The following is a 25,880-nucleotide window of genomic DNA, read 5'->3' on the forward strand; positions in this document are numbered from 1 at the left end:
TATAATTTCACTTTTGTAACAAGTAGTGGAAAGTAACTAAGTACATTTACTGAAGTGCTTCTGTTTCTCAAACAATCTGTACTTCTGCTTTCCTTTAGTATCTTGATTTTATCCCACTTTATACTTCTACTCCACTACATCTCACAGACAATTATTCTCAGTGTGCTACATTTATTTAATTGCTTAAGTTACATCTCAAATTGAGATTTCAGATTGAATAAGAAAACATAAAGATCAGCTTCTTAAATAGAAATGATTTAACCAGCACCTGGTTTAGTTTGGTCTCACTATAATCTCTCAGATGTTTGAGTTGTTGGTCTTTTTAGTTCCTAACTTTTTTAGGTTTCATTTAAATAACTGTAAATCCCAGAGAAATATATATATATTAGTGTTCAAATGATTTATTCCTATTTTAACAACAAATTAAGTGCCATTTGTTCAGACTCCACTGGCCTAACAATCAGAATCAGTTTTCATTTCTTTTTGCTCAGTCTGTCATTCTAAATGTATTTGGGTGTACAAAGTTTTATCGCATACATTTTTTCATGAATAGATTAACTCTTGAAATTTAGTTGTGACAATCACACCAACAGATCTTACTGATTTCTCAAGAAACAGTGGTTCATCCTCTAACTTCTTGCTCATGATCCTGATGTAAATAAACTGCACTTTTTGGGCCGAACAAAAATTCATGTCAAATCTGTTTAATCCTAAACCGGAGAACTTCAAGAAGTTATTAACCTTCACACATCGTTAACAAAAAACAACATGCAGTTTGGAGATGAAAAATATATATATATATATATATATATATATATATATATATATATATATATATATATATATATATATATATATATATATATATATATATATATATATATATATATATATATATATATATATATATATATATATATATATATATATATATATCTCTCTCTCTCCATATCCAAGAACCTTAGGGGTAAAACAATATTTCTGCAAAAACGCATCAAATTCTCCCGAACAAACATTTTGTTAAGAAACAGCCAGTGACAGAGGATGAGAGGCAGTAGTCATGTCCTTTTACTGTCATTGCATACACGTTGATACAAACAGGGAAATGAAAACAAAACTAAAGATGAACAGAGAGGGGAAAAACAACCAAACAGCAAAATTCTCTTTCCTTCACCCTCATTATTATACAGACAAAAATCAAATAAGCAGCTGCACTGTTTTTTTAAACATTAGATACAATTATTAGCTTTATACAACCCGCTCCACTGTTACTTATGTTGGCACATTTAGACACAAACGGCAACAAATTAATTAAAAAAATAACAACAATAATAATGATGAAAAGCTGATGAAATCTGTTTGATGTCCTGCTTCTGGTTCATGTCAGATGAATCAAATTATTCTCGCAATCACAGACGTCTGCAACAGAAACATTTCCAGGTCCAGATGAGCTCTTAGCTCAGATGTTGAATTGTATTTGATTCATTTTTACGCTGTGAACTGTGTGTTATTTTTAACCTTTTCAAGTACAGAAAAAATGAAGTTTAAGATGTAGATGTAGGCTTTTCATGCAGACACTGGATCTGAAGCCACATTTTCCCTGTCTAAATTTAGAGTATTCCATGAAAGGACCGAAACCAACATTGAATGTATTAAAGTCTGATATATCTTCTTCCTCTGTGCCAAAATCTATTAAAACACACCAGGGAGCTCCACTGTTGTTCCTTCATTAATAATACTCACAAGAGCACCACGTGTGGATTAAAGGGGTATCGCCTCCAGCATTTCCCTCCCAAAATTGTAAATTAAACAGATTAAAACATCAAAAGGTCAGAATCGATGCACCAAGACCAAGATTTCCTGAGAGTTTCAGCCCTACCAAAAAAAAAAAAAAAAAATTAACTATGCATTTGTGAGGTGTTTCAAAGATATACATCTTCACAAGAACCAATTAGTTTTGATCTTTTCATGGAATAATCAAACATTTAAGACGGCACCAACGAGCTTGAATTCACTCTCTGATGTTCTCTTGTCAACAGGCAGGAAAATTATTCTTTTTCACGGAGCCTTAGCTTTGATTTAACAGACTTCATAACATATAATTTTCATAGTACCATATTAAGATCTGACCTTTAGGCAATAAAGAGAGTTAATCTGTCACACATGAGTTCTGTCAACTCCTAACGCTGTGGATCTTTTTAACTCAATTTGTACTTCTATATAATTATGTCAATTTGGGATTAAATTTGGTACCTTTTTAATCAACACCTTTAAGTCTTACTTAAAAATGAAACATGAATAAAAGTCTAGAAGACTCAATCAGAGAAACAGTTTTGAGTCATTGGGTGATGCGTGACAGAATTTTTCCCTTTTCAACATGAGACCTGCAGCTGGTTTTGGAGGTTTCTGTGAGAGGAGCCGGCTGTCTGGTGTCCTGCGCCGCATGAGGCAAAACACTCTTTCCCAGTTTCCATCTGACAGAGGAGCCTAAACACTTCTCTGACACTGACGGAACAAACAAACATAAAAAAAAAAACAACAAAAAAAACATAGAAGCGCACAGACACACAAACGGAAATACCCAAATGAAGCCTACGTCAAAATTAGTTGGAATAAAAACGAGAAAAAAAAAATTACACAAATCTAAATAAAAAAATTACAACAGAAATTAGATCTAGTATAAATGTTGAGCTTTCTCAGATTTAGCTAATCATCCGTGTACATTAACAGTACTATGGCAGCGAGCGAGGGGAGGAGATGACTTGTATGCGTTAACTACAGGGCAGGTAAAGGCAGCACATCACTTCAGCCTTATTCCAGCGCAGGAAAACAGTGACGGAGGACTCACTGTGTTGTACAAGTTAACTTGAGCAGTTAAGTAGCAGATATTGCTGAGTGTTGTCTTAAACTCTGGAATAAAACCAAGTGAAGTGATGCTCTGTTCTCCCTCGTCCACACAGCTGAACTGCAGGACGGTCTTTCACTGAAACAACCTCTGGCTTCTCTCTGTCACACTCACCACTGCCTTGTTTTTAAACAGCAGCAACTCTGTTAAACTCTAGACGACATTTCAGCCAATGACTCATTCATCCCTACACTTAAAATCTGTTACAACTACCTCTACAGGAGTGGGAAGTCTAACTAGTGACCAGATATTGTGTCTCTTGCTGCTGCTGCTGTCTGTTGTTACATATAAGGACAGTGGGGTGATTTTAAATACAGACTCTGCTGCACACCAGCAGTACTCATCAGGAGCTAAAGGTTGTTTGTTGGACAAGACCGAGTTGGTAGAATTCCTCCTTCTCTTCCTCTTCCTCTTCCCTGGTTGTGTCTGTGGCCGCTGGCGTGTGCGGCTGCAGTCGGAGCCTCCCTGAGAGGATGCTGGAGGTCGTCACACCGCGGTGGAGCATCTGTTCTGGAAGAGCTGCTCCACGACCGTGCAGTCGGCCAGCGTGGAGATGTCGCCCAGGTCTCGTTCGTTACAGGCGATTTTGCGGAGCACCCGGCGCATGATCTTACCTGCACACACAGAAGAACACAGGTGATGACAGCGTGTTTGTCTGGGGTGATCAAACACTCAAGGAAGGATGGAGGTGAAGTGAAAGCTTCTATAAAAGTGTAAAAGTGATTTTTGTGTTTGGCTCTTTGGTTTGTCCAAATGATGCAGATTTGCTTTTTGATCTAAACAATCAATTTTCTGTCAGTTTGGTAACTTTACCAGATCGGGTCTTGGGGAGACCTGGAGCCTCCTGGATGTAGTCTGGTGTTGCGATGGCACCGATCTTCTCCCGTACTGCGAACATCAAAAGCAAATCACATCAGAATCCAGTTTAGCAGAAACTGTTTTTAAGTCCATCTTCAGGTAAACCCAGGGAAAAAAAAATAAGAAGAAAATTCTACTTGAGCCATACAAACATCCGCGTTAACCTACCTTGCTTCTTGAGATCTGCCTCCAGCTCGCGGCTGAACGTCACTCCATCAGTGAGCGTTACAAAGCAGTAGAGGCTCTCTCCTTTGACAGGATGCGGTCTGCCCACCACGGCAGCCTCGGCGACGACCTCGTGCTCAACGAGAGCCGACTCCACTTCCGCTGTGCTCAATAAGTGCCCTACAGGGAGGAGAGAGGAGAGGGGGAAGTTATCAGATCCTACACTGTAAATTTATCACGGAGAGAATAAATTCACATTGTGCATTACATTGTTATAAATCAACTCAGCAGTCGGTCTTACCTGAGACATTCAGCATGTCGTCTATCCTCCCTGTTATCCAAAAGTATCCATCCTTGTCCCTACGGCAACCTGCAGATTAACAAATAATAAAAATAAAAGTTGAGGAAAGTGTCATAAACATTAAGCCTACTACACAGAGCTGAAGATCGTAGTTGTACTGGGGGGATGATGTCTTTAAAGCTTAAAAAATATCCAAAAGAAAACTAATAATGCACAGAATGATGTTCTGATAGATAAGAGTCTAAACAGGTAGTTATCATTACAGGATGGTTCAAAACATAACTAAGTGAACAAGAAGGAGAACTCTTATTCTCATGTATCCCAGACAGAGTTTCATCATAACCAGATCTCTCACCGTCTCCCGTCACGTAGTATCCAGGGAACTTCTGGAAGTAGGTGGTTTCGAACCTCTTCTGGTTTCCGTAGACGTTCCTCATCACACCGGGCCACGGCTGTTTGAACACCTGTTTGAAAGGCAGACGACGGCGATCAACACACATGAACAACACAGACATCCTGATCTATACCATTTAAAGAGACGATAATATAAATAATAATAATAATAATAATCCTGACCAGGTATCCTTCACTCGGACCCTCCAGCTCTTCTCCCGACTCATTCAAGATGGCCGGCACGACTCCGAAGAACGGGAACGTCTGTAGGACAGAAAAGGAAAGATGTTTGCCACTGTGGAGAATTTATTTATCATGACACAGAGTTAGACAGTAATCAGAGCATGATTTCAGTTTCATCTAATCTCAGAAGACAAACTTAAGAAGGCATCAGAAAACAATAAAAACTGGCAATTATTCTGAAACGTTAAGCAGAAATGTGTCAGTCATGTCATATTTAATGCATAATGTTCAACAAATCTTTATCACCTTGTTATTCTCATCAACCCGCTGTCCATTATTTTGTCTGTTTTTAAATGTAGTTACATAAATTAACTGACAGTATTTTAGTGAACACATGAACCTCAAATTTTTATTTTTATTTTCATGTGACAAAGTGGCTCATAAATGTTATACTATAGTACTGTACTGTATACTATAATGTTATACTATAGTACTGTACTGTATACTATAATGTTATACTATAGACTTGCTGCCTTGTCAATCTTCATTACTTGTGGACAAGAAGAAGGCTTTAACATAAATCTGGCCAGTGGTTTTTATTTTAAATTGTTCATTAACTGTCCTGTACTTCACAGCGATTATTCAAATAAAGGTACACATGGTTCTTCCTATTTAAGCTACAGTTCTGTAGAATTGTCAGGTTATTAAACATTAAATTATTGCTTTCATATGTGTATTTCATATTTGTTATTGAACCTTTTTAGGTTTTGTTTTATTCCTTTAAAAGATCATTTCTAAGGCACACTGAAACCACCTTGTGTATGAATTCTGCTCTTTGAATTTACCTACTATAAAATGCACAAAGTGTGTGTGTGTTATTTACTCACAGCTGATCCAGGCTTCATGGGTGTGGCTGCAGGTAGAGGAGTCAACACATGTCCACCCTGAAAGGCAAAAAAAACATCCAGTTCAGATTATTTTTAAAATCTCATGTGATGTAACTAACCTGTCTGTCCAGCAGGGGGCAGCACAGCCTGTTACCACTGGTCCCCAGTTAAAGACGGTTCATGGAGGATGATATTAAACACATATTTAATTCTAATTGGAAACTGTGATAACTCTAACTTACAGTTTCTGTCTGCCAGAAGGTGTCGACAATCGGACATTTCTTCTCTCCCACCACAGTGTAGTACCACTGCCAGGCCTCGGGGTTGATGGGCTCGCCCACCGTCCCCAAAACCTTCAGAGACTCTCGCTTATACCTGCAGAGACGATAAGATGGAGAACATCACCTTCCTGTTGCAATGAAAACGGCTTTTGATGAAAATACAGGGTTGTGTCGTAGAATAAACCAAATCACTGGAAGCCATTTTGTGATGTTCAGACACGACTCACTTCTGCACCGGCTCGCTGCCGTATTTCATCAGCAGCCTGATGGCGGTCGGAGCCGTGTAGAACTTGGTCACATGATATTTGTCCACAATCTCCCACATACGACTAACATCTGGGTACGTAGGCAGTCCCTCAAACTGAAACACACACAGAAAAAAATCATCAGAAACAGTTCAGCAAAGACTTTGACGTCACATTTCAGGCTGGGGAACTGGAGTACAGAGCAGCCAACGATCATTTATAAAATGTCAGAAAATGCTGAATAACATCCTTCATGTCATGTTTTTAAAAATGTGTTATCCAACCAAAACACATGAAAACTAAAGCACATTCAAATTATAATAACAAACAGCAGTTGTCATTGTTGTCATCTGAGGGAGGTCTTTTTGCGTAATCAATTCTCTGCACCACAAAAAAATAAAATAAAATAAAAATAAAAGAGATAAGGGGGTGTGCATGGTGTCACCTATGACTCATGTCAAACTTGGTACTATCCAGTCTCTTTTCAAACAAGATTTGAAAATGTAAATACAAATGTCAGGACATAAAACTGATGATCTGGGGCTGTGACCTTAAAATCCAAAGTTAAATTGATTACTGGATCTGGAGAATCGTGGCACCCCTGCGTAACGCTATCGCTCTAAACAAAGATCATAGGACGGATGTATTTTGATGACTCTGCTGGCCTGTATTCTTTAGTTGCACACCATCAGACACCACCTGCAGTCGACCACAATAGAGCTCCAGCAAGCCAAGTTGTCTGAAAGTTGTAAAAACAGGAAGTTGGGTAATCCCTCCATCGCTCAGGCTCCACTCACCAGCACGCTGGTGGCCCCGTTAGCCAGCGGGCCGTAGGTGATGTAGGAGTGTCCGGTGATCCACCCGATGTCCGCCGTGCACCAGTAGACGTCGTCAGGCTGGTAGTCGAACACCAGTTTGAAGGTGGCGGCAGTGTAGAGCATGTAGCCGCTGATGGTGTGAAGAATTCCCTGCAGACGAGACGAGACGAGGACGTGATGAGAATCTTTACAAGTCACCAGCGACAGTCAAGGTCACTGCGACCTCACAAAACACATTTCATAACTCAAGAATTCACACAAAAATTACAATAAAATGTGACATATATATGTCTAACAGGATAAAATGGTTTGGTTATGACATTTGATATCCAACACTTGATACGACAGACTTATCATGTGAGCACCAAGTCTGATACACAATGAACATCTGGGAGTTTAACAAGTTTACAGAAAACAAGCTGAAGAAACTCAAAAAACACACAACTAGTTCTTGTGTGTGTGTGTTCGTGTGTTCTACCTTTGGCTTGCCGGTTGAGCCGCTAGTGTAGAGGATAAAGAGAGGATCTTCAGACTCGCACCACTCTGGTTCACACTCGTCTGATTCTCCACCAACCAGAGTGTGCCAACACAAGTCCACGTCTGGATTCCACGGGACCTGGTATCACACACACACACACACACACACAAAGGAGACACAGACATATACACAAACATGCATGAACACAAACAGATGAACACACGAATCCCCGAGATATCAATGAAATCAGTCACCAAGAAATAAAAACAAACGTCTCTACAATCTAAAACACAAACCAAAGTGGAGTTAGTTAGTTTGACAGACGTGTAGCTGGTAAAGAGTGCAAACAAGAGAAACATGTGAAAATTGTTAATCTGAGTGAACGAGGCACCAAAGAGTTGTTAGAGAAGTTACAGACAAGTAAATGTTATTGTAACTTATTTCCTCTGTGTCAGTCAGAACTGGGTCACTTACTGTTTGATACAAGATTAAAATAAAAACAACAAAATAAAGTCCAATTTTCATGTAGTTTAAAGAAAAATGGGGCAGATTTCTCTTTGTAGACGTGGGTACAACATATTTGGACTAACAATAATAAAAGAGAAGTGAGAGATCAAGATGAGGAGGACAGATTTAGTCATAAAATACATTATGACTGCAAAAAATGTTTCTGAAAGTGCCTCAGTTCAACTCTGAATGATGATAAATTAATATGTATCAAAAATCAAAAAAGAAAATCTAGTGAGCTCAATAAAACAGTAAAGTGACCCAAATCTGACGTCCACTCAGCGTTACACATCTTCCATAAAGCCGCTTTCTTCTTCAGAGCTGAGATCGTGTTGGCAGAGCCTTGTGTTTTCTATCACGACCTCATGTTAAGATGTTTCCAAGTTATCAATATGTTACCGCAGTTTGTTTTCATCTTTAAATGTGACACAGGAGAGAAAACAGCACCACAGTTCTGGAGCTGTGACAGGTGAAGGAGGAGGAGGAGTGATTACTGGAAGTCTGTCACACTGACGCAGGCAGGTTAGATGTCACAGTTTCCAGAAGTGAGGCCGACAGCACGTACAGCACAGAGTAATAATGAGGTCAGTGATAAGAGAAACCACAAGGCTCCACCTCTGCTCCCTGAGACAAAGTCTTGAGGTTACTCAGAAAGAACGAGGGGTCTGTTTGTGTCCGAAACACGAGGAGGAAAGTAAATCTATTTAAACCTGACTGGAGGATCAATAAGTGGAGGGATCTGGGTGATTAATTACACAGTAAAATTATGTATAATATGCAGTGAGGGCTGAAAGCAGTATGATGTTATTAACAGGAATACTTTTCTGAATTTGGCAAATATATGCAAAAATGACATAAAATAATGAAAAGTATGATTTTAAATGCAACTGAATTTGAGTGAGTGATTCAAAGAAAAACCAAGGGGATGAAAATAGGGGTAAATATAATGTGGAGAGTAAAAATGATAAAAATACGTTGAGAAGTGCGGGGCTCTATGTAGATTTGAAGAAGAAATTCAAACCCCAAATTTTAAACAAGCTGTTCTCAGAGGAGAATAAGGTCCCAGAACACTGTTAGAGAGGCGGCAGGGTCCGCCACAAATAAACAAAGTAAAACAGTATAAAATGTGTTTTCCTTAAAGGTCAGTTTGTTTATTCAGTCATGAAAAACAAAGACAGTTTGTTTCTTGAGTTACTTTGTCAGTGAAGATGTTTCTCCTCTCATTAACATTTCTTCCCCAAATCTACAGAATGCTCCTTTAAGTACTTTTTCTTTTGTTTTGTTTTTTAATGATCCACATGATAAATTACTTTGTCTCTGTTTTTGTTTTACCTTTAATATATTGGATGCAAAGGGTGAGGTGATAGTGTTCACTTCAAGGTGCAAATTAGTTTTAGCTGAAAATATTAAAAAATAAACTAAAATTATTAACAGGATGTGAAATCTTGTTGACAGAACAATGTTTGTGTGTACTGCTGCACAGATATCCACTGAAGTCAGCATGCTAACCATGACCTGCCCCGTCCAAAGCTTCTGTGCTACTGCGGTAAAGCGGTCTGGATCGCTGTATGCAAGGCTAACAGAGCTAATAAACTCATAGCAGCTACAGTTAGCAGCTACATTTAGCAGCTACAGTTAGCAGCTACAGTTAGCGGTTTCTCTAATGATACCCCCCTTTTGGTATCAGCCGGCCAAATCTCACATGTTGCACCTTTAATGGTTTTAAATTAGTGCGATCAGGTTAAAAGAAAAAGTGGACGTTGATGAGAGTGAAGTCAACTGAAGAAGAGACACGAGGCCTTGAGAAAGTTGAAAATAGTAGAAGCCAAATGTGTTTAAAAACCAGAAATCTAAATCAAAGTGAGTCTCAACAGCAGACCCCTGGTTCTTTCCTGACTTATGGAGTGTGAAACAGAAACAGCAGCTCATTTCATACAGAAGCTATAAAAAAAATAATTAAAAAAAAGGTGCTCAACTCCTCAAGAGTGCAGTCGACCTCAACACAGTGTTCACAGCAAAAACACAAGGAGGAAAAACTGTTAATCCAAAACACTTACAGAGAATTTACATTTTATTCCAGTGAATCCAGACAGATCGACATCTGAGAACAAAAAATAATATATTCCCTTTTTGGTGCATGGTAACCTTTCAGTTACAGTACAGTTAATTATTCCCAATTGTTTTATTTGATTCGTCTGCAGATTAGAGCCAAAAACTTGAGTCAGTCGTAAAAGTAGTTTTTAAAAGCCGACATGAGGACGTAAACACGAGTTTTATATCGTTTCATTTCAGCAGAAAATTTCAGTTTAGATTTCTTTAACAGGGAAAAATCATTTTGTCATGTTCACAAATGTCACCTGAACTGTGAAAAGACTCGCAGGAATAATAAACTGCTGCTGATGAGTAAAAACAATAAATCAGCAATAATAGATTCTTAATTAGTTTTAACAGCTTAAATATATTTAGGATCATAGATTTCATGTCCAGAAAGACAACGAAATAAATGTCCTGTGACTTTTGTTTATTATTTTTACCGAACAGCAGTGATGATGAAAATGAAAATTCTGCTTGTGTCCTTCAGAAAAGCAAAAACCGAAAAGTGTTATGGGGGTTTTAGTGGAGGGAGAGGGAATGAAAATACCTGCGGAACAGGACGTGTTTTCTTTACTCTCCCTGTCTGTTTCTCCTGCTGGACGGGAGGGAAGAAAGGAAGAGGAAGAGGAGGAGGAGGAGAAGTTAATGAGGGAAAGTGGTTATTTTAAAAACCCAAACTTAACAGGGTCTACAACGTCACCTCGAGTTGACACATTAAGAGAAGTTAAAGAAGTTTTCCAGGACTAATTCAGTAAAAAATAAATAACCATGTAGATGCGACAGGTTCAGTTTCACAGAAAACAAGACCCAGAGATTTTTTTTCTCCACCGAAATAAAACATAAAAAAAGTTGAGGAGAATTAAATACAGCCCTCGATTGTTGGAACAATAACGTCATAATCGACAACATCAGAATTCAGAGGCACAACTGACGACAGAAACGAATATGAAATGGAATATTATTCAAAAGAATCAAGCTGGTTTTGCTCTTCGTTTTTTGTATCGTTAATAAATCACATGAAAAGACCCAAACCAACAGTACGTCAGTCCTTCTGTCAATACTTTGTGACTTCCTCTCTGTGGATCATTGGTTCCTACTGAAGATGCAAAACTTACAAATCACTTCAGTGATTCTCTAAAAACAGCTGCTCACTGTGGTGTCAAATCACACAAACAAACAGGAGGTAATGGCGGATGAATCCACATCTGGTGCTCTGGTGAGCGTTTCTAGACGACGAGCCCTGATTTCTTTACGTTGTGGTTTTCTTAACATTTCCCAGGTTATCACACTTATCTTTATATTGGAGATCTGATCTATCTTGTCTGAGCAGGAACTGTTTGTTTGCTGATGTGCAGCCTGGAGAAGAACAATATTCCAGCTCCAGAAAAAAAAAAGATTTTCGGGTTTTTATCTTTTTCATGTGATTAGTTGAGAATTAAAGAGATCCAGAAAGTCGCCTTTCTAGTCCAATTAGTATTAAATGTTTCATGAAACTGACCCTGTCGAGTTTTATCTGACAAACACACGAGAAGGGAAGCAATGATGTGAACTAAATTAAATTAAATCAAATTACATTAAATTGAATTAAGGGATGCAGCGGGATGAGACTGCATGATATGATGGGACAGTAAAAGCACCGCAGGCCACAGTGACTCTGTGTTTACCTGCAGATCCGGACAGGAGCGTTTGGCTGGAGGAGAACCCAGAGTCTCTTCTGGCTCTTTGGACAAGTGCTTCAGCATTATACACCTCTTTACTAGGAAACCCCTGCAGAGAGACATGAGGGTCAGAACCGTGATGCTCCGGAGCTCAGTGAGCTTTTCTGGCACTGCTCATCTTTTCATGTCCCAACATCCTTTAGTTCCACAGCAGAGAAACACAGAGACACTTCAGATGGTTGATGTGTGGAGACTTTTTCTAAATTCCAGCTCAAGAGAAAGAACCTGAAACAAACATGTCATGATCATATTTGTGTTAGTTTTACCTGAAATAAAACTTTGTTCATTCCGGGATTAGATGAGTGTCACCTGATTTGTTTCTGGATTAATGTCATGCATGTATGGTGTGAAATCTAAAGATTATAGCCTTTTTCAGGGGCCGATACTGATCATTAGAAATCAAGGAGAATGAAAACTGATATTTGGGACTCATATTAGCAGAAAAACTGAAAATCTTTGTGCCAGAATTTGCAGGACAATTTACTGCAGTACTGTTCAGGGACTTTATACTTCCTCTCCACTGTGGATGCATCGAGTTACTTGTTACTTTGCAAACTGACAGAAAAATCTCTGATACCAATAACGGAAAGTGCTGAATATCGGCCCAGATAATCGTTCAGGGTTGATAACCAGTCTAACTCTAAACTAACGAACTGAGTTCTACCATGTCAGTGTTAATAAAACACACGTGTACATTTACATCATATTAAGACAGTTACAGGAAGGGTCACAGGTCAGGAAATGCATTGTGTCAGGGAGGGTCCTCACAAATACAGAAGTGTGCGCGTGTGTGTGTGTGTGTGTGTGTGTGTGTGTGTGTGTGCAGACAGCTTACTTGTCTCTGCATTTCTGCAGTGCTTCGTCAGCTAAGAGCTTCAGGTTGATCAGCTTATCTCCTCGATAGAAGCCGTCTGAAGCGATGACAGATGAAATGAGACACGAACAAAGAGAGAGAGGAAGAGAAAAGGAAAGAGGTGAGATTCATTCTGCGGTCCGAACAGTCTGGACCAGACAAATCTACTCGTTTTGTTCGGGCTAACAGCGGGCGGGACGGGGACAGAATATGAGCAGTGTTATTAAGATGAGCTGCTGGAGGCAGCACAGCTAACAGGCTAACATTCGCCTGATTCTCTCATCAAACATCATCTTAAATCATCAGAAGATCCATACTGGCTTCACCTGAAGCTCAGAATGAGTTTTTGTGTGGTTGTTGTGCTTTAAAGGCATCACTTCCTGGTCAGCTGGCGTGAGATATGAGGGCACGTGGCCACATACAGAAAAGTGCTGAGAAGAGGCGTGAAAACTAAACGCTGCACGTGGCTGTTCTCCATGACAACAGATATTTATCAGCCGTCGCTGTTCGAGCAACACTCGGCCACTGTGCAGTTTAATATCTGAGTTTTTTAAATCGTGACACCAGAGCAGGAGGATGTGGGTGCATGATACAAGTTAAGTGATAAAAGTATGGTGAACATTATCGCCTAAGCCAGGAATACAAAAGAGCAACGACGAACTGACCAGCAGCTTTTTTAAAAAGCTGTTGGGCGCTGCGTCTTTCCTCTGAGCAGCCACCTGCTGCTGCAGACGCTGGAGCTCAGGGAAAAAAATGCTTTGTGGACACGACTAAAGTTCCAAGATTAGGGAGAGAATGATGACACAATAAAACACAATAAGTTGACTGAGGTGAGTTTTCAGAATCGAGATGATAGATTGTTTTTCCCCTGTGATTTTTTTTAATTATTAAAAAACTACAGGGAGGTGAGGTTACCGCTGTTTAATATTTTATTTATTTGTGCAGGAATATTTTCATTTATGATTTAAGATTATCTGAGAGGTTGTTTTTCAAACACACAAATAAATCAATAAAAATATTTGTTTCCGCAAAGAGGGAGAGAGATTTATTATTGAGGAAGAGGAATAAATGTGCTTTTAAGATTTTTTAACAGGGTCATTTAACAAAGTAGAGTGAATCCTCTATATAAAAAAGACACAATAAAACTCCAAATTGAACACAACATAATACAAAAACTAGCTGAGACAGTCACATTTGTGTTATTCATTGCTGTTAGTCACCATGCAGTTTTACAACACGCCTCATGAGTCACTTCACACGAGACACTTTACAAACTTTATCTGCTGTAATAAAACTCAACGAGACCCAGTGGAGCTGCGTCTCACTCTCGTTCCTCTTTACAGCGTAATAAAAGTGCCCAGTCGGTCAGGATGAAACGCCCCGAGCTAAAGACTCTGTGATCCACTTACAGGACTTCTATGAATGAGAAAAATGTGTGTGTGTGTGTGTGTGTGTGTGGACTCCAACTACAGGCCACTAACCCCGCGGATTAACAGATTTATATCACCAGACTCTAATCCGGATAATAAGACTTTGATTAGTGGTCAGAGCCCAGCAGCTCGTCCTGAGGAGCCGGAGGGAGCGACTTGTTCTGCAGAGGACGCGTCACACCACTTCCTGCTCGGTCGCTGGCGTCTCAACCTGAACCGTCTGTTAATTATGTGACAAAGAATTCAACACAATGCCACAATACATCACTGATTATCCAGGTTTCCATCCACCAATCATCAGGAGCTGGCGCCAGTTCTTCAGGCAGAAAAACATTAAACCGTCGCAGAGGAGAAAAATAAAACATGACAAACTACAAACGGTGGAAAACGGTTTAGAGAATACAACCTTTCAAATATTAACATAAGGAAGGTTATAGCAGATCTTTTGAAATTGATTGAATTGTTGTTCTCATCTACTTTTTCTGATGGGCAGCTTTGTTTTTGACTTTCTAATAATTTAATAAATAAATAATTTCATCTCATCATCTCGTCAAGCCGCAACTGTCCATCTGCTGATGGGAACAGTGTCCGTCATCAGTACAATTAAAAGATAAAGTCTGCATGTGTCGGCTGTTTGGGATGTTCGTCACTTCCCGTCTGAGCGCAGAGAGTCTAGAGTTCAGTGTCAGACGGTGAGCTGCAGACACGGAGCTGGTTCAGAATCAGTGTCTTGAGATAAAGGACACGTCAGCAGGTGATATGATTACAGGCTGGACACACTGCCTGTGTGAGCAGCGCGTGTGTGAGCGCTGCAACATCTCGCTTTTCATTTTGGCGTCCATGTTAGCAGGTCGGAGCCGCCACGCCGGCTGACTAGCACGTCTCGAACGCGTGTCAAGCGAGGCTGCGTCTCCAGATCTGGAGTCTCGCATATTAACTGCGGCTCGCCAGCAGCTCTCAACAAAAATAGAGCTGAAAACGACCTGAAGACATCATACCAGCCCGTCTGTATCTGTGAGGAGCAGCAGCTCAGCAGAACACAGAACCATTGTGACCAGTCTGTTAGTGTCAGTACAAGAACAACTCACACAACCGTCCTTCTGTCTCTACGGATGCATTTATGTGGTGATACTCAGAAATACACGTGTGTTAACCTGCGATGTAGATTTGATGACCCACCTGCTGTGACGAGCAGTGAACACTGAGAGTCCATGATCCTCTCGCACAGAGACTCAGAAGAGAAACCTGCAAACTAGAAACAGCAGCACAGACAGTGTTAACACCCATCTTTAATCTCAATCTGACCATAATTCACCGTGCTGACGCTGCGCACGTCTACAACTCACCACTATGGAGTGAACGGCTCCGATACGGACACAAGCCAACATGGCCACCACCAGCTCCACCACCATGGGCATGTAGATGGAGACACGGTCGCCCTTCTTCACTCCTGCACACAGCAACACAAAGAAAGTCCAATCAAGTAAATGATAAAGCAGGACGAATCTTCACCGCCACACTTCAGATCAGGCAGTTTTACCCTGAGACTTCAGGACGTTGGCGAACTGACAGACTCTGTGCAGCAGCTCTCTGTAGGTCACCGTCAGCTCATCTCCAGGCTCGTTGCCTTCCCTGCAACAAACATCAAAACATACAGAAAAGTGTCACACAAAAAGATTAAAACTAGATTAAAATGTCAAATCAATATATCAACAAGGCCTCTAACACGGTTCAAGTCCCGTTTAAATACCTGAGCTGCAACCAAACGATTAGTCAATTAACTGATCTGTCAGTCACAATTAAAACTGCTGCAACCATTTAGATTATCAAATAATAATTTAAGTCTTTTTAAAGGAAAACATGTCAAACATTCTCTGCTCCCAGTTTCTTAAATGTGCAGATTTGCTGCTGTTCTTTGTCATTTATGGCAGTAAATAAAGAGTCTTTGGGTTTAAGACCTGGATCAGACAATAATTTAATAATTCCACATTTTAAAACAAGTCCTCGTCCTCGGGTCGAACAGTTCTGAGTCTTTGCCTGAAGGTGATCGAGCAGGTTGATCCAGTTTTCAACACATGAGTCGACTCGACCACACCGCAAACCACGGTTACAAAACCAAAGCAGCCAACAAACACAAACTGTTGCTGCTGCCACATTTTCATCAGTAAAAACTTCAGCCCACTTATGAAACTCGACCAAACTTTCCCCTTTTTCACAACACAGTTATCATCCTGGGTGTTTCAGGAACTGCTCGCTTGCATCACTGAAGGTCTCACTCACACACACACACACACACAGACACAGACACAGACACACACACACACACACACACACACAGACACACACAGACACACACACACAGACACACACACACACAGGATGAATGAGCTGTGACAGTTCTGCCTCTCCAGGTTATCACATTACAGTCTTTCCTGGAGTGCTCGTCGTCTCGCTCGTCTCTCGGCATCGCAGACGATTAGAAACATGACTGACAAACAGTGATGGGAGGACGGAGGGAGGCTCTGACGCTGTGCAACAAAATATTACATCAAAATATATAATTGATCTGCTTACAAACCCCGGAGATTAAAAGTATAAGTGTATTTCTCTGGACTGGAGACCTTCATTTAAAGTATCCGAACTGTTCGAACTTTAAATTCTGAGTACTTTCACAGGTTTGAGGAATGATGATGATGATATATACTGAGGTAAAGAAATTACATACATGTTTTCTTTTAAACATATTTTCAGGATAAATTCATGTCAATTAGAGTTGAAACTATATCAAATCAACTGATTAGTTTTTCAGGGTGCACAGATTAAATCTATGTAGTTTTAAAAGATGTCTGGAAATAGTGAAAAAGTCTTCAAAAGTGAAAGACATTTCATTCATGAGGGTAGAAAAACAGTGAAGTGAAGAAAACCTTCAGTTGATTTAATTTTGTTGATTGAATTATTGATCATTTGACCTAATTTGCACAACTTGTTTTGCAGCTCTTGCACAATAAATTAAAGCTCTTCACCATTTTGTTCTAACAGGAAATTATGCAACAAATGCTCCAATGCAACTTTCAATTCTCACAGCAAACTAAACTTCACACATGTACTTCCAAACATCTGGAGAACTGGAGCACAGCCTAACAACTAAAAGGTTTAAGTGCACCTGAGGGAAAAATGTGTGCAGGTAGAAGATGGATTGCCAAAAGAAAGTAAGAAGCAGAGTCAATAAAAGAGAAAGAGGGATGAGGGCGCATTAAGATGGTGGTTAGAGGGGGAAAGCCACAAACAGGGACGAGAACAAAGAAAACAGAGAGCGAGAAGTCAAGTTTTAAGTGCATAATATGTAACTTCTGTCGCCATGGAGCTAAATATCAAAACAAAACGAGGGATGTTTGCAGAGTGCCGTGTCGGGCCGACACAGCTGCTCAGCTGCTGAGAGTCCGGATCAGATCCAGACCTTCTGGAGGAATAAACACCAGGAGCTGGTCACCGACAGGATGAGAGCTCAGGGATTTCTTTCTAACTTTTGGGATTTAAACGTGGATTTATCTTCACTCCTGTTGATCAAACCGACTGCAGCAGCGATCAGGTGGTCGACTGGAGCTGGAGGGGTAAATGTATTCAGACGAGAGAGAGAACCAGAACCAGAGTCTCTGCTGGGTGTTCGCATGCTAACGTCATCTTACAGCTAGCGTGCAGTAAAGTAAGCTGCTTGTTTGAGGCCGGATCAACACCGCGTCGTCAGACTCGCTTCACTGTTGATGTATAAACTATCAAACAAACAGCCACTGCTGATGGAAATCTGTCTGACGCGCCTCGGGAACAAGATGATTGCAAAATTTAAAGTTTTATTCATGCAAAGTTTCGTCTCGTTCACCGACTTTCCTCTCCTTGAAGCAGCGACAGGCGACATTTTAACACAGAGATGCAACATGACATATCTTTAAATCTTTAAATGCACCATGAGGAGAAAACTGAGAAGACAGAAAAACAGAGGCTGCAAGATAACAGGACTTATGAGCTTCATGGAATAAACACAAGCTCAAACATGTCCTGAAGAAGCTTCACCGTCACCTCAACTGAACTGTTGTTCTTATGTTTTTTGTTTTTTTTCTGTTGCATTAGCTTGTTCTCAGATCAACCGCAGTGCAAAACCATAAAGTTACTGAGCTGAACTATTTGAGGAAAACAAGTTCAACATGTACCGATCACAGCACAGTGACACACTCCCTCAAGAAACAAGCTGATTTAACACAAAACTCGTCCAACTTTGTCTTTTACTGAGCAGTGAAACATGCAGTGAAATCATATTTAGAGTGACGTGTGTGTTTTTCTTCGCCTTCCTCTCTCTGTAGATGTGGCCTAACCCGTTCTGGTTGATAATGTCAGCATTAGCAGTAGCTTCGCCTTTTCCAGCACAAATCGAAATGCACTTCAGCAAAAACACACGATTGCAAAACATCTCTGTCAGGAGCAATGAGCGAGGATTTCTCAGAAATTCACCAAGAACAGCAGCCAACAGCCAACACTGCTGCCTCAGTGTGTGTGTGTGTGTGTTTGTGTGTGACAGTTGTGTTTCTCAGTAGCACACACTGTATCTGAATGTGTATGTTGGTAGGAGGGGAGGCCGCATAGCTGAAAGGTCTCTGTGACCCACTTGGCACAACAGCTGATGGGCGCTGCATTCACAGAATCACTGACAGTACGACGAGGCTCCGACCTTGATAACCGTTTCACACCCGCACGATATCCGAGCTGCTGAGCTGCGTTCACAATCAGGTCTGCAGACACCGTTTATACCCAGTCTGCCTCCTGCGTTGAGTGGACGCTCGGGGAACATGACGGCGTCCCGATCGAACAGCCGGCTGGTGTACATAAAGCGCCTGCATGTTAATCCTTTCATACGTTTACTAGTTTACTCTTCAACAGCACCACGTATTTATAAAGGAAGCGACTGAGTTCTGTGAATAAACCTGATATAAAACTAATATTTACCACTAAACTTGACAATAGTCCAGAAAGTGATTGCTTCAGTAGAAAACCCAAAAATTCTTCATCTGCTGTCACGAATGATGAAGAAAAGCTGCAAATCCTCAACAGCAAATATTGAAACAATTAACTGACTATAATAATATTTGGCAAATCATTTTCTCTCCACTGACTTATTGTTGCAGCGCTACAAGGAAACCCGGGACGTCGTCAGTTAAAGATAATTAATATTTCTGAGACAGTGTCGTCACGATTCTGGAATTTATAACTTCGATAGAATAACATGAAAAACATCGACAACTGACCCGTTTCTAAAGATGCCTGACAAACCATCTGTTGTGTCACGTAACAGCAGACAAACTCATAATCTCAACAATGTTTATTCCTTTAAACAGCACAAAGCCTTTGTAAATAAAAGTGACTTCATTTTTGTTTTATTTTGTCACCTGGAGTTTTTCTGACACCGACTGTTACACATGCACGTTTTAACGAAGGTCATCCAAGGTGTTTCTTTGCTCGGCTATCCCAGCCGGAAAATTTAAGATAACGGCGTGTACACACATTTATAAAACACACACACACACACACACACACACACACACACTTTCCAGTACATACACCTATAAATACACAACAGTGAAACCCATTTTCAACACTGTGGATTTAAATGTCAGGGACTCATGAGGAGACAAACACACTAAAAATAAACCGGCATGAAAGCAACAAATCACGCAGACGAGACGATGACCTGCAAGACTTTTGTCTCAGAGGAACGAAGTCAGTCGCTCATGTTTCAGGTTTCAGGTTGAGTTTGATGAAGACAAAGTTGTTCTGATTATAACTTTAAATGAAGGAAAATAAATCTAAACTGTCTTTATTTAACTCCACAAGTTCAAACAGTTTTCACCTGAGACTAGAGAAGGAAAACAAAGAGTGTATTTGCCTCGTTCAGTTCAGTTAAGTTTACTTTAAAATTTGTAAGCAGAAAGTCGATTTTAATACTCAGAATCAGGACTGATCGGATCATATTACAAAGGATCAATATTAGCAACAATCAAGCCCCAAAAATATGATGAGTGACTGAAACTAGAGATAAGTTGATTAATCCAGGAGTCGATAATTAATAAATACTTTCAGTTATTTTTTAAGTCAAAACAGTCCGGATCAAGTTTGTTAAATTAGAGGATTTGATGCTTTTCTTTGTTATTTAAGTCTTTGGAGTTTTTTTTTTTTTTTAACAATTAATGGACTGAAAGAAAAAAAACAGATAAAAAAGTGAACATCAATATTTGCTGACTAACTTTCAAAGAAACTTTCAAGCAGATAGAAGTTATCTGGATCTACATCAGTAACCAGAGACGTTTCATTTCTGGTGTCGCTGCTACATTCAATCACGTTTCTCCGTCCTCCCCCGGGATGACCCGGCTTTTTAAAAAGGCTCAGAACGGTCCAACTGCATTCCTCTCTGTGGCTTCACTGTTCACATCAGGACACATCAGCGACTGGAGGCAAGTGACACAAAGAGAGAGCGAGGAGAGCGAGAGGAAGAAAGAAAGATGATGAAAGGAAGTGATGCTGCAGAGAGAGAGAGAGGCTTTCAGGACAAACAGGAACAAGTTCAGAGAAAAGAAAGAAAGTCGGCCTCGAGGAAAAGACGGAAGAATGTGAGCAGGTCTGATGATGAAGAGAGAGAAGAAAGTAAGAAGAGAAATAAATTCCTAAACATCACCGACTTCACCCTGCAGAACAAACACCAACGCAGCAGCAACAATAATTATTAAATATTCAAATCATCACTCGTCTTATCGACTTCTGCTGTTACAGATTAATGATATAAAATCTAACCAATGAATGTAAAGATCTGCAGTTTCTCTGCGTCTTCTCTTAAAATATTTTTTGGATTTCAAAGTTACAGTCGGACAAAAGAAGGAATCAGAAGACGTCACGTTGAGTTTTTACGACAGTACGACTGGAATTATCGATCATTTATTATTTATCGTCAGTTTTTCGCTGGAACATTAACGGTGCTGTCAATCAATGTGTTGCCCTCAAAATTACATGTCTCATGTCACCAGTTCAACAGGCTGAAAGTCAATATTTGTTATTTTTGGTCCATTTTTAAAAATGAAATAATCAATTAATCGACTCTTTTGTGGCTCTGACCGTCATACTGTGGGTGAAGGAGTGTGTTGGTTCGTGCCTACATTCCTCAGTAGAAGAGAAAGTGTGTTTAAAGGGGGTCAGGGATGTATTTAAAGCTCTCCTCTGTGTGTGTGTGTGTGTGTGTGTGTGTTCTTTGTGAGGGGCTCCTCTCTGTGAACACAATAACAGGATTGAATACCAGCGGATCGAATGAATGGAGCTGCACTCATCCTCCCTCCTTTGTCTCTCTCTCTTTCTCACATACTTCATCCCGCCATGATTCCCTCTTTTTTTCTTTCCCTCCAGCTTCGGCTCCATCTCTCACACTTTTGTCTCTCTTGTCCCACATTCCAAAAAAACATTTTTTTTAAAATGCAGGTTATTCTGAACATCTTTGGACTGTATGAGCACCTTGAAAAGCTCCTGTGTGTCTTGATCCCAGAGCAGTTCTATGAACTGATGGTTTTCTGCTTCTGTCCCGGCTTTGTTTGTTTCTGTGCAAACACAGAGGACTCAGGTGATGTGATGCACCTGATCTACTGGCAGCAACAATAAACGCTGCAGTGTGCCAGCAAAGGAAACAAATTCAAGGTGTTTTGATGAGAATATAAACAGATAATTAACGTGGGAGTCTCTGCTCTTCAGAGTGTGTCAGTATTTATCATCGCAACTTAAATTTTTGTTCTGCCTTCTTGGTCTCGTCTCTCCGTGAGCTGTTAATCTCACTGTTTGTTTCGTCTGGTTGAATGAAGGAAGAGAAAAAAGAAACTGTCGATCTTCAGAGAATCTAAACGAGTCGATCCAGTTTAATATGAAACTTAAAACTTCTGCGTCTGCAGGAGAAGTCCTCGTGCTCGTAGACACATGCAAACCAAGTGAAACAGTGAAAACACACGAACACACACTCACTTTAAAACCACTACAAAGGCTTCGTGTCAGCAATCAACCACAGGAATCACACACACACACACACACACACACACACACACACACTAACCAGTAGAAAGCCACTTTGTCGCCCAGTTTCCTCTCGTGGACGTTGCGGTCGAGGACGTTGTAGCAGATGTTGGTCGAGGCTCCCTCCATACACTTGACAAATATTTCCCCTTTGGTCACGTCGAAGTTGTAGTCGAGGAACTGACCCGTGTGTTTGGTCTTCCAGAAGAAATCTTTGGCAATGTCACCCCAGAACTCTGCAGGATGAGAGAGAGAGAGAGAGAGAGAGAAACCTCCTGGTGAGACAATTTCTTCATGAGTAACAGCTGGAGGATGCAGGGCAGCATCTCAGATATATTAACATATAAACACTTCTACAGGTCGCTCACGTCTGAAAATATAAGATTTGATTGATGAAATGTGTCGAAATGATCAGGAGAGGAAATTATCCAAGGCTGCAAATCACAGCGGCTGTCATTTTCATTAAAGATTCAACTTTTAGTTGTTTTTGCAATTCATCAATGAAAAGTTTAACATTCAACACGAAACAACACAACGAACATCGAAACAATGTCTCAGAAAATGTGTCTGTGTTTATATTTCATTAACAACTTTATTTCCATGATTCAGTGATTAAGTTTACAAAATATCTACAAATGGTGAAAAATCTTCAGCACAATTTCTGAGTTCAAAGTGACGTCTTCAAATTGCTTATTTTGTCCTCAAAACTTCACTTCACAAAGAAAAGCAGCAAATCTTCACATTTAAGAAGCTGAAAGCAGCCAATGTTTGACTTTTATTTGTCTGAAATTGACTTTACCTCCGATCGACTAATTGATTGCTCAACATATCATTGCAGCTGGACCGGCAGTAGACTTATCTAATGTCTATTCTTGCAGCTCTAAAAGGACACAAACCAAGTCTGCAGGAGATTCAGCACTAATCTACCAGCAGAGCTCTTAAACTCTGAACAGAGACTGTAAATGATGAACTCAATGAAACTGAACTTAACTGCCAACATGGTGATGACACTCGAGGTTAACTGACTCCATGCTGCAACATTTCCTTCCCGTTAGAACTCACTGATTTCATTATGTGAGACTTTTATTAGACCAACATGTGCTGCTTATCATTAACTCACTATAAGTCACAATAACTCCACTCTACAACATGATTAAACTCTGGTGGATGTAATAAAAACAGCCCTGAGCATCAGCTTCCGCCGGCAGGAGGAACTTGTTCGATTGCCTCTCTCGTTCCACTCCGATGCCGCCGTACTTCACGAGGAAATGACCTGTTTGATAAACAATAGCTGCACAGATTCAGCGTCGAGGCCCGTCCCACCCAAAGGCCTCAGCAGAGGAGCTTCCTTATAACCAGGAACCAAAGATAACTCACTTCACTGAGTACTGTGTCACAGTCTATCAGACCGAATACTGTAGGAGTAAACTGCTTTTTGACAAATCGTGCAACAGAACAGTTATTTTTACAATGGATTAACATTTATATTCTACATCATTACTGAGTCTGTAGAACATTAGAAAGCAGGTAGAAGGGGGCAGGTTCAGTTTCCCAGAGCTCAAAGACGCGTCTGCAGTTTAGGGACAAACTGAGAATCGGGCCGATATTCAGTGTTCTTGGTATCTGTGTTTATCACGTCTGTTAAATCTTAAATACATTTTCTGTCTCACAAACAGTCATAATCATCAGCTGCAGCCTCATTAGAAACATTGAAGCACTTTGTGTTACTTTAAAGTTTGATTGATGTGTTTTTATTCTTTGTTTTTTCCTTTAAAATTCTTCTCTACAGGTAGAAAACTGGAAAATTACAGAGATTTTTTTTTTTTTCAAATTAACAACACGCAGCACATGTTGTAAAGTATCGAGCAGAGACAAAAGATTCAGATTAGAGATTTGAGTTAGAGAGATTTAACCCTCTAATTATTGCACAGAAAAGAAAAAATAACTTAATCGGAGAAACATAAAATTCCTTAAACAAATAAATGATAAGGACTTAAAAGATACTTAATTATACTGAACTGTTGATACAGATAACGAAACCCTTAAAATATAATTATCTCTGTTATTCCACTGAGACTGAACATGAATAATGTTGTCCTGATTTGTGAGAACAGCTGAATGCGGATCTGAGACTCAGATCCGTGTGGAGGGTTTGTACAGTGTTTGCTCCAGATGTTACTGCAGCTGTGCGATATTCTGTGTGTACTGCTGTTTAAAACGAAATGCATTATCTTTAACACAGTATCATACAGCCAGGTGCTGTCTTTACGTCACGTGTGGCAGGTGCACCCATCCACTTAAAGATCTCTATCTCACACTTGATTAAGATTTTACAAATAAACACGTACCATCAGGGTTCTCTATGGACTTCAGGTAGAGCTCTTTATATTTCTCAAAGCTGGTGATATGAGCCTCCTTCTTCAAGTCCTCGGACCCGTGGAAGACGTCCTCCTTCGGGGCTTTGTCGGGAATCATGTCTGAAGCGTTTGTTTGACTCCTCTCCGAGTTAGCAGATGAGAGACGTGGTGGCAGAGCAAACTACCAGACTAGCTCCGATAGATAGCGATCGAGATGTCGACTGTACGCGGAGATCCTCTTTCAGATCATCAATATCAGCACCGAGAGGCTGCACAGACTCCCCCTCAGCTGCAGCAGAGAGCAGCACAATGAAACGGTGCAAGCTGCAGGGCTGGCTAAGTGCTAGCTAGCAGGCTAGCAGCAAAGTTCATCCAGACTTCCTTGTTTTGCAGGATGTTTTTTTCGTGGCGGTTTTGTGAAATCTCTGCGTGCAAAAGTCGCGCTTGGACCCAGAACGTGCAGCTGGAACTGTAGAGTCGGGTTCGGGTCAGGTCTAGTGCAGCTCCGACTGGATCTCCTCGCTCCCGATGCTGAAGTTCTGCACGGACGGACACGGGTGAGTTGAGTCGCTGCTAAGCTAACGGGCTAAGCTAGCTTACTCCAGCGGACGAGGAAAACGAGCGTGATGCGCTTCTCGACGAGGCCCTTCTGTTGTCGCTCCACTTTGTGTCTTTTAGTGATTAAATTAAAGGCTTCTTTTCAGTCAGCAGAAAATGTTTCATGCTGTCCGGGAGCGCGGAGGTGAACTGTTTTCGTCTCTGCGCTGACAGTTACCTGCTCCTCCTCCTTCTTCTTCTTCTGCGCTTTCTTCTTCTTCTTCTTCTTCTGCTCTTTGACAAGGAGAGCGAGCGTGTGGCGCTGAACTCTGTTTGGCCTTGACCAGCAGCCAATCAGAGCGCGCGATGCCTTCACGTACTCACCGAAAGCTCAGAATTCAGAGCATAGTCTGAAGTAAATGCGACATCTTGTGGCGTTCAAGTGCTGATAAGATTGTTTTTATGATGGAGGAAAGAAATAAGTGATTTTCGACCGCAGCAGTCTTCCAAATATTATCTGGAATCATCATGAGAACGTCCTGCTGTAAAACTAACAATTATTTTTTATTCTGAATTAATCTGTAGAATGTGTCCTCAATTAATCGATTAGGTTTTTTGGTCTTTAAATGTCAGAAACTAGAGACAATTTTCAGTGTTTCCTCCTCAAAAGAAGAGAAGATTAATGTAATGTTCAGTCTTTGAGTCTTTGTCAGTCGTGTCTCCCTCGTAGAGTTTAGATTGTATCACCGAAATTAAAAGTTTGAACATGCAATGAATAAAAA

The 25,880-nt window shown here is 40.4% G+C and overlaps 1 protein-coding gene across 3 annotated transcripts; it reads right to left on the bottom strand.

Moving 5' to 3' along the window:
• Positions 1 to 1,045: 1,045 nt before the first annotated feature.
• Positions 1,046 to 25,393, bottom strand: acss2 (acyl-CoA synthetase short chain family member 2). Of its 3 annotated transcripts, none has more exons than XM_037104363.1 (19): positions 24,553 to 25,393; positions 22,245 to 22,440; positions 15,657 to 15,748; positions 15,463 to 15,566; positions 15,296 to 15,368; positions 12,669 to 12,744; positions 11,780 to 11,882; positions 10,663 to 10,707; positions 7,515 to 7,652; positions 7,016 to 7,186; positions 6,201 to 6,334; positions 5,935 to 6,067; positions 5,693 to 5,749; positions 4,806 to 4,886; positions 4,585 to 4,693; positions 4,230 to 4,298; positions 3,932 to 4,108; positions 3,719 to 3,793; positions 1,046 to 3,519 (listed from the first exon to the last, which is right to left on the bottom strand). In XM_037104363.1, exons 1-19 carry the CDS (start codon positions 24,677 to 24,679, stop codon positions 3,392 to 3,394), a joined length of 2,088 nt encoding a protein of 695 aa, XP_036960258.1. In that variant the 5' UTR covers positions 24,680 to 25,393; the 3' UTR covers positions 1,046 to 3,391. The 3 variants fall into 3 exon arrangements, with proteins under 3 accessions (XP_036960258.1, XP_036960257.1, XP_036960259.1); XM_037104362.1 differs by having other exon boundaries at positions 10,663 to 10,710; XM_037104364.1 differs by lacking the exon at positions 10,663 to 10,707.
• Between the last annotated feature and the right edge of the window lie 487 nt (positions 25,394 to 25,880).

This window comes from Acanthopagrus latus, chromosome 7, assembly GCF_904848185.1.
Source record: "Acanthopagrus latus isolate v.2019 chromosome 7, fAcaLat1.1, whole genome shotgun sequence".
Taxonomy (NCBI): domain Eukaryota; kingdom Metazoa; phylum Chordata; class Actinopteri; order Spariformes; family Sparidae; genus Acanthopagrus; species Acanthopagrus latus.